The sequence below is a fragment of the Aptenodytes forsteri genome, unplaced genomic scaffold (assembly GCF_000699145.1).
Source record: "Aptenodytes forsteri isolate BGI_AS27 unplaced genomic scaffold, ASM69914v1 Scaffold193, whole genome shotgun sequence".
Taxonomy (NCBI): domain Eukaryota; kingdom Metazoa; phylum Chordata; class Aves; order Sphenisciformes; family Spheniscidae; genus Aptenodytes; species Aptenodytes forsteri.
Window position 1 is genome coordinate 14,409,167 of NW_008795405.1, and position 9,977 is coordinate 14,419,143.

The window sequence follows — 9,977 nt, forward strand, 5'->3', positions numbered from 1 at the left end:
CCGTGTCTTTCTTATGCTGAGGGCTCCAGAGCTGGACGCAGTACTCCAGGTGGGGTCTCACCAGAGCAGAGTAGAGGGGCAGAATCACCTCGCTCGACCTGCTGGTCATGCTTCTTTTGATGCAGCCCAGGATACGGTTGGCCTTCTGGGCTGCGAGCGCACATTGCTGGCTCATGTCCAGCTTTTCATCCACCAGCATCCCCAAGTCCTTCTCGGCAGGGCTGCTCTCAATCCCTTCATCCCCCAGCCTGTATTCATACCGGGGGTTGCCCCGACCCAGGGGCAGGACCTTGCACTTGGCCTTATTGAACCTCATGAGGTTCACACGGGCCCACTTCTCAAGCTTGCCCAGTTCCCTCTGGATGGCATCCCGTCCCTCAGGTGTGTGTCACCTCACAATAACATCGGCCAGCACCCTCAGCACTTGTGGGTGCATCCCATCAGGGCCCATGGACTTGTGTATGTCTGGTTTGGTTAATTATTCCCTGACCTGATCCTCTTCCACCAAGGGTACATCTTCATTGCTCCAGCCTTTCCCTCCTGGTGTCTGGGACCTGGGATTCCTGAAGGCCAGTCTTGCTAGTAAAGACTGAGGCAAAGAAGGCATTCGGTACCTCAGCTTTTCCCACGTTCTGTGTCACCAGGTCCCCTGCCCCATTCAGCAGCAGGCCCACATTTTCCCTAGTCTTCCTTTTGTCACCTGTGTACTTACAGAAGCCCTTTTGGTTGCCTTTGACATCCCTTGCCAGGTTCAATTCCTGCTGGGCTTTAGCTTTCCTAACCTCATCCCTGGATGATTGGACAATGTCTCTGTATTCCTCCCAGGTTACCTGTCCCTACTTCCACCCTCTGTATGCTTACTTTTTGTGTTTGAGTGTTGCCAGGATCTCCTTTTTCATCCATGCAGGCCTCCTCGTATTTTTGCCTGACTTCCTGCTCATTGGGATGGACTGCTCTTGAACTTGGAGGAGGTGATCCTTCGATATTAACCATGTTTTCTTTCTTGGGTCCCTCTTCCCTCCACAGCCTTATCCCATGGGACTCTTCCAAGCAGATCCGTGAAGAGGCCAATACTGCTCTCCTGAAGTCCACAGCATTTTGACCTTGCTTTTTGCTCTGCTCCCTCCTCTCAGGATCCTGAACTCCACCATCTCATGGTCATTGCAGCCAAGGCTGTCTTCAACCTTCACATCCCCAACAAACCCTTCCTTGTTTGTAAGTATGATGTCCACGAATGCGAATAGCACCTCACCTCATTGGCACCTCTATTGCTTGGGTCAGGAAGTTGTCATCGATGCCCTCCACGAACTTCCTGGATTGCTTATACCCTGCTATGTTGTCCCTTTAACAGATATTGAGTGGTTGAAGACTCCCATGAGGACCAGGGCCTGCAAATGTGAGGCTATTTCTAGCTGTCTGTAGAAGGCCTCATCCACTCCTTCCTTCCTCCTGATCAGGTAGCCTATAGCAGACGCCCACTACAATGTCATCCATATTGTGTTTTTTACAGATAGCTAGCTTGCTGGTGCCCTTCAGAAAAATCTGCAATCCCCCAGTGGTCCAGAGACTACAGGCTGAAAACACTGTCTAAATCAATGCCAAACTGCCATCCCGGACAGTTCTGCAAAACTGATCCTTTTTCCAGCACGTGAGAGGAAGCTACATACAGGTACTACTTACACGTAGAGTGTCACTGAATGCATACAGCTGGCTACCATGGCAAAAGCTATGGCCAGCTGATGGGCTCTGCTGGTTTCAGAATTACCACTTCAAAGATTTTAACAGTTAACTAAAATTATCATAAAACTGTCTTTTAGTAAGGCAGGTAATAACAGCCTTTACTATACCTGGGGAAAAGATACAGCACCGCTTCAGACCCATAGTGTCCAAAATGTAAATAGAGTTTAGGCACTTCCACCTTCTCTAAGAGCACTCCTTGTCTTGATGCTTTGTTTTGATTTAAAAAAACTTCTCTGTAGTAGACTACAAACAGGCACGCAGGTGCAACTGAAAGTCAAACATGAAGACTACTGCATATTCTTTTAAAAAAGGTTCAAACTTGGTTGCATTTTCTTTAGGAATATAATCTCACTGTGAATGTCTGTAAACTATATGGCTCCCTCTTGTGCCTATTAGACAACATTTCAGTGTACAAAAAAAAAATTTAACATTAAGCCATAAATATTTGGGCTCTGTTCACCCTTCGGTAGGCGTGCAATGCCCATAAATGTTAATGGAAGTCACACGCATACCTTCCAGGGGAAGAGAAAACCTGCAGTTCACAAAATTTCTCTTTGGAACAAACTACAAAAACATCTTGCAAACTACAGGTCTGCTGCAATGAAAGTACTCTTTTGACCATTCGCTGTATTTTGATAGCAATGCAGAGGCCAAATACACCTTTAACGTACATCTGTAAGAACTTTTAACTATTTTTTAGTTATCAAATTACATATGTTTAGAAAGGTGTCAGTATGGTTTATAGAGCCTGGCTAACATGCTCAAGGGTTTATTTTTGTCTACTCAACATCCCACCTGTTTCTGCTTATCAAACCAGACTACAGTTTAGCTTGCAACAGCTGTGAAATTCATAAATCTGCCCATTCTTCATGTGTATCCAGACTAAGCACTTGGAGAAAGAGTTAGAACTGCAGCATTCTGAGAAAGCCACCCTTATGGAGAAGCTAGGGAAATAAAACAGACCAGCACTTGTCAAACAACGTTTAAAACTGCACACCTATCAGAAGCCAAATTATTTTAATAACAGTCTAGCAATCCTATTTGTAAAGAAAATGAAGCATTTGAAGAAATTATTTGTTAACCCTTTTATTCCCCCAGTCATTAGAAACATTTTGCAGACTAAAAATGCTGCAAAGGAATTAAAATATTTTGCCTGCACAAAATATTCCCTTTTTCAGTGTCTTCAAACAAAACACCTTTTATTTCAAGATGCTACTAGTTTTACTTTCTGCAGTGGAAGAGCTATAAAGAAAGTAAATGCAGTTATATGATTTTTGTATTACAAAAAGTGTATTTGTAAATTTTTGAAAATATTAGTCTGCATACCTGAAGCAATATCAAATTCCTGGTTATACAGGACAGCTTTCACTAAAACACTTATGCTAAAGTAGTAGTAGTACTGAATGAAATCATGGTATACAAAAATCTAACATTCACTTTCATAAAGATTGCAGAGTACACTGCCTTCTTTAATAGGAAAGTGGTTTTGCTTTGCTTTTTTTCATTTACATGATGAATTTTTCTCTCCCCACCTCTTCTTTCCTCTTCCATATGCTCATGAATTACCCTTAGCACCAGTATTTTGTGGGTCAACTTTGTTCATAAAATGATATGAGTGCATGCAAGATGATACTAAAATTCATTTCAGCTTTTCTGAATAATGAAAAATGGTACTTTGTTGTAGGGAAGCAAGAGGCTTTTTTTTCCTCTATGAACTTTTTTCCTCCACCATTTCATAAATTACAAGCTCTTATTTTTGAGAGCAGAAACAGAAATCAAAGAGTTTTAAAACTTTTCCATGAGTTTTCATTAAAAGCATTAATAATAGGTACCCAGTACATTCACTTGGCACTCCTGGAGCCAGCTGAAATTATATATCTTCCTAATGTGACATTTACTGAATACTTGTAAAGAAACGTTCAGCTGAAATTGCAGTTATGTGGCAGTGCTGAAGCATGGCACCAAACAAGCAGAACACACCTAAGATTTACCTAATCTTTATTACCACTCATTCTCCAAAGAACAAGTAAATAAAGCAAATGATTCCTACCTGATCTACCTTCATGCTCACTTTCAACATGAAACAACAGCTGTATTATATAAGAACATAAAACAAGCAATAAAAGCATTTGTCAGGAGAACAACAAAAAAAAAAAAAAAAAAAAAAAAAAAAAAAAAAAAAAAAAAAAAAAAAAAAAAAAAAAAAAAAAAAAAAAAAAAAAAAAAAAATCTGGTCTAGATTTCTGACCACAATAGATTTCTGACCACAAGTGACCAGAACCTACATTTTAACAGTTCATACAGAAGGCAACAGTACAATACTAAACACTTTCTTGGGTATACTAATATAAAGCTCAAAGAGAAGATAGCCATTTATTTAAACACTATTTCCACAAAGGTTTCCCATTGCTGCAGATCAAACTGAACTGAATCAGTCTCAACAAGATCAGACTGAGAAGTCTTTCTCCATGAGTTGCCATATCAGCTTCCATAGAATTGCAAATGTAAAACAGAAAATTTAACAGTGCAGAATATTAAAGGCTTGTTACCATGTACAGCACATCACCATCACTGGGGTTCTAAAGACAGTCTTTCTTTGCTCAAACTGTAGCTTTTCTTAACAGTCAACAGCATGGACCTTCATGCAGAATATAAATTATTTTTTAGTGAAACATTGTTTTGACCACATTAGCTTAAATGCTACACAAATGATCTTTGATTAGTTTTAAGAGACAATAAGAGAAATAGCGTGTATTTGCCATCCTTAAGCAGATTACGTGCCACATGAAACTTTCATAAACAAAAAATGTTTTTGTCAAACATTTAAGCTGCTTCTCACATAACAGATATCTCATGCTTCAACTGATGTTACACCACTGCATTTTACATAAATTCTTCAGTTGTGCTTGTATCACTTTGATATCATTCTACATGTATTCATCAATCACTGACAAGCGGTTCTGAAATACTGGACACATGGCAGTCAACATCCAGGGTTTCATTCCAGATCTCATTTCTCTGTAAAACTGTATTTCAGGGGGTTTTTAATTAATGTTGTGACCACATAACCTCTCACATAATACTCCTAGTGCAGGATTAGTCAATGAAAATGATGGAACTAGTCATAGTGATAGCTTAGCTATCTGATTAAGTACTGCAACAACATGAATAGCAGTTGGAAGAATTGGATAATGTTACACAATATTCTGCTAGTAACTCTTTAAAAACAGTAGAACTATTTAGGGGTAAAAAGATATTCTAAAGAAATAAAATTTAGGAGTTCTGTTTGCTCAGGCAGTATACTTTGAGAAAAAAAGTGAAAAGCTGGAAGGTCAAGTGTGGACTGGCAGCCTAGAATAGCACATGGCAAGAAAAGAGAGTTGGCTAAACTATCGTTTCCTGAATTGTGACACCTGGAAGGAAGAATTTTGTTCCTTCCTGATATTAAAGCCATTGTTCCTACCCTACTCCTTGCCTCAAAATGAGGTGCATCTTCTTTGGTTTTCACCCAATATTTTCAATGACTTTAGTTTTCAAAGTGTATCCCTCCTTATACTTGGTATATTGACACCTTGTCTGAAACATGAAGTTCTTCAAACACCAAACAGCTATGCAAAATAATTTAACTTTTGTTGACTTAAAACAGTTAATAGAAAAGCTTTGGAACTCTGATAACGTTAAAGGAGAATAGAATTGCTTAATGTCTTCTGACCTCTCCTATGGCCAAAAAAAAAAAGTCCCTAGATCACACAATTGTGGAAATTCAGCACATAGAGTCTCATGCTTTTTACACAGATTGTGCCACAAAAAGCTTTGGATGTTTGGAGATTGGGCACTACCTTGACAACAACACATCACCGTTCGCTTACAACATCAATTATGTCTAGACATCAGTCAGAGTAACAATTCTATCTTAGAAACTCAATTTAAATCATTACTTCAGAACATGATGAAAAGTTCACCCTTCTCAAGCCTCCCCATACTCAAATTGTTACCAGATGGGTTTATCTTTGTATTTGAAAGCAATCAAAATAATTATGTTAAATAGAACAGAAAACAATAGGTAATCCATGGTCATTGGAAATACAACATATACAATGGTTTTATTCTATGTCAATTAACCATTATAATTTTACTTTGTTTACTGCAAATTATACATTTTTCAAAGAGTCATAGAGGCATAGGTTGTAGATCTCTGCAGGTCACCTAGCCCAGCTTCCCACAGGCAAACTTCTGGAGTTTGGCTACCAGTAGCAAGTTGAAAGCAATAATTGGATCATCCCTTATCTCCTTTTCCTCAGAATAAACAAATCCAGCTCCCTCAGTCTCTCCTTGTATGGATGAAGGGCTGAAGCAAATGACATCTTAATAGCCCTCCCCTGATCTCATTCCAGTTTATCAACGTCTCTTGTACTGGTGGGCCCAAAACTGTACAGTATTCCAGATGAAGCCTCACCCAATGCCAAACAAAGGGCAGTAATCACTCCTCTCAATCAACTAAATACATTCTTACATATTCATAAGCCTACTGAACTGCCAAATTTTAACAGCAGTTCAAAAAACAGCAGGAAATTGCTTTAATGGTTCAAACCTCTAAGAGTAATACACTTGCTCTATTATTTAGCATCACTATTTTCACACCTTCCTCAACAATCATCATGAGAACAACATATACTATATGCTACATTTAAGATGCTTACCTGAATAACTTTGTAGAAATAGGCATACTGTCGCGCTGTATTTTTATATTGGCTAAAAACATCATGTATGGCCTGAGTTGACTGAAGATACTGCACTTCATCTTCTTCAAAATAGAGAGGAGTATCATATTCAGTGGGGAGTGTCTGGATGTAGGGCAGCCAGAAAGAGCTGGGGTTGGCTCGCTCACAAAGAAGATGGAATGCCAACGTTATATTGCCCATGGCTTGAAGAATTCGATCTTGAGAATACAGGGATCCTGAATTAATCCAGAAAGGTGAGGCACTAAATTAATTGTCCATGGAAAATATAATCCTATGTTCACTTTAAATGAACATGATGAGATAACATGTAAGAATTTTCAACAAAAAAAAAGTTTTTCAGGTTTCTAAAATATTTAGCTGCCCACATTGTATTATGCTGCAAGTTATTTGACACAGTAAATGCCTCATGTACAATTGCATGATGTAAGTCATGAAGAAACTAGAACAATACTCTCAGTACCTCAGAACATTTTATCTCCAAGTGTTATACAAGCTACATGATGTGTTCAAAATAACACACACACTTCTGGAGATATCGAGTGTGCTCAGCCAGAAACAAAGAGGAAAATTAAATTCTTTCCACTGACACTTCAAGCTTCTAGGTATTCCAAACCTGATGGTCGACATGATAAGCAAGTCCTGTAATAAAGGAGATCAGCTAAAAAAAGAAAGTCTCCTACTGAATGATCCCATACATATCAACTTCTTGCTTAAGAACTTCCCTAAGCTCTTACCTAATACTGAATTTTTAGCTGACTCAACGGTCATCAACAGTTTTCTAGGAACCCATAGAAACAATTCTTCAGCCTACAGAAAGGAAAAAATGCATAGATGGTCAGTTAGCATTTATATGATATGCCAAGTGTCTCAAATATACATCGTCTTTAAATTACAGGTTGTTTTCTTTTTTTTTTTTTAAATTATTCTGAATCAATATTCTTCCTTCTCTTCCACTGCAAATTAAACAAACATGCTATGCTTCATATTGCGGTAACCAAATGTTCCAATCTGCATTACACAAAGCTTAAAATAAAGACACTTAAGTTTACAAAATAAAATGCTTCAGTTTGGAACTGCTAATGTGTAGATTGCCCACACAACCTCAAAACTACCAGATACATTATATTGCTATTAATTACGTGATCAAATATTTTCTCCCAGTCCAGGTTTTTTCACATTGTCCATTCTTATTTTAGCAGAACTGTTCAGGATTTTTACCAACCAGTAGTGCTAGCCTTATTAACCATGTGCTACCAAAGCCCTAAAATTAATATTATATGCTCATTTTCTAATATTCTTTCTACAACAGCTGATTGTTCTTCAAAGCTGTTTCCCATCTGTAAAATGGGAATGGAAAGAGGCAATCTTGAATGCTTACCTTTTAACTGTTATCTAACTGTGTGTGTCTATATTCCTTACCTGATGATCAAAAGATATTCTTTATAATTATCAGGTAATTTTGTTTTTTTCATTTTCACTGGAAAATAAGTATTGCATAACTCTTTCTGAGGCAAAAAGACCAGTGCTTTAAAAGAAGGGACATGAAAGAAGAGAGAGATGTGACTAAGTAGTTAGAAAACATGGAAGAGAGGGATACATCAATGGGGTAGAGTACTCTGGTGATTATGTAAAGAGTATAGGCAACATAAAGAAAAAAAAAGACTGATTAAAAATTCACAGTACTAACCAATAGTCATCAAAAATAATACTAAATTTTATCAACAATTTTATTTCTCAAGTACACAGAGCTGAGAGCGTTTCAGAACAGCAGTTTCATAAGCAGTCAAAAGAGGAAAGGGAAGGTGGTGAGTGTTTCAGAGCTCTGCAGCTACATTCCAAACACGATTTTCTAATCTAAGTCAAATGTTCACATGCTCACCTTTATCTCTCTTGTTGCTTTCAAACCAAACCCCTCCTCTTCAAAGTTAGCTATTTCAAAACCCTCTGTGGATGCTCCATTTTCAGTTGCCCACCTTATCAATTCAGGGAAATAGTCATCTCTTTTTCCATCAAAGACAACAGACAAACCTATATACACAATTTATTAAAAAACAAATGGAGAAATAAGAGGATCTAGAAAGATAAGGAAGTTCAATATAAAAGCATATGTAAAAAGCTATCTGCTATCCCACAGCAGTTCTACTTTGAAGTAGCTGAGTCAGAACTGGTCTTTGTTAAGTGTTACTCAACAGTATACAAATGTCATACCCAATTTTTGTCAACTTAAATATTCTGCCAAACTGTCTTACCAGTCATCTTAAAAACACAACCACCTAAACTGAGCTGTGATGAAATATGAAGCTCCCCTCCTCTTTCCCTGTTAAATAAGCTGAGCAAAAATATTTCCCAGCTTAATACTGATGATAAATGCAATCACCACAACATGTTAATACAGACCCAAGGAGGAATTTGAGAGGCAAGCTGCAATTTCATTAATTCGGCACTGGAAATTATGATAAGCAGATCTCAGGCTCCTTCTCTCACATACAAGGCAGTTGCTTTTTCCTGTAGCACAAGGATCTACTAAAATAACTAAGGTCTGGTCATCCTTCTGACATCACAAAGCTCGTCCACATTTTTACACTTGGCTTCTCCAACAGGCATGTGGTCCACTAGTGAAATCGCAACTCTCATTCATTTCCTCAGCTTTCTCCTTAACCTTCATCTGATTTGAACCTATGCATTATGGTTCCCAGCTATACTCTGCCAGCTTTTCTGTACCTCTTTGCCTCTGTGTTCTCTTCAACCCAAACTCTAGTGTCAGATCACATTAAAAGTGTCCAAACACCCCTGAAATGCTCAGGCCATTTTATGAGTGACAAAATGTCATCAGCAAGTTGCTTACATACAGAGATATTATTAACCTTTTAATCTAAAGATGTATTTAAGAAAGTAGCATTAGTGTATTTGAAATCTTCCCCGCCTCCGAATCACGCATTTCAAGCCCCAGAACCAATCAAATCTGCAGTTAACATAAAAGTGCAAGTATCATCTAAAACTATAGTCTTTGATGATGCAGTATAAAAACTTGATATTGATAAAGTATTTTTTTGAATGCAACGAGAATGTGGTGCACAGTGTTTTGGCTTTTTTTTTAAAAAAACAAGCTAGCATTTCTCCTTTATTTCATAGTCCCTTCAGTATGCTATTTTCTGTGGAATATATTCAGAGCTAAGGCTTCACAAATCTAATAAGACTAGTTGCATAGCTTCTACAGAACTTGATAGGTGTTTATACTGTCTAGGACTTTGCTCTTTTGATTTCCAACATTGACTACTGTATAAGGCTACTGGAAGCTTTTAACATCCAGCTTGTATTTGGAACCATTCTCTAAGCATCTCTGAAATTCTGCCTCTGTTCCTCATATATGATGTGGTCCAATACTTCCCACATTTTTCCAAATTAAAGAGAAAAGCAGCTCCTTTAAATTACAAGCACTATTGGGGAACAATTTATTTTTATACTGAACAAAATATAGTTTAAAATATTATACTG

General features: G+C 37.9%; 1 protein-coding gene across 3 annotated transcripts in view; it reads right to left on the reverse strand.

The window, feature by feature from the left end:
- Window positions 1-9,977, reverse strand: part of SETD3 (SET domain containing 3) — a 42,683-nt gene that overhangs the window by 28,704 nt on the left and 4,002 nt on the right. For all 3 annotated transcript variants that reach the window (XM_009280822.1, XM_009280824.2, XM_009280823.2), the window contains exons 3-5: window positions 8,362-8,510; window positions 7,217-7,289; window positions 6,441-6,697 (exon numbers count right to left, since the gene is read on the reverse strand). In XM_009280822.1, coding sequence (XP_009279097.1) covers window positions 6,441-6,697; window positions 7,217-7,289; window positions 8,362-8,510 — 479 coding nt within the window. The remainder of the gene's footprint in view (window positions 1-6,440; window positions 6,698-7,216; window positions 7,290-8,361; window positions 8,511-9,977) is intronic.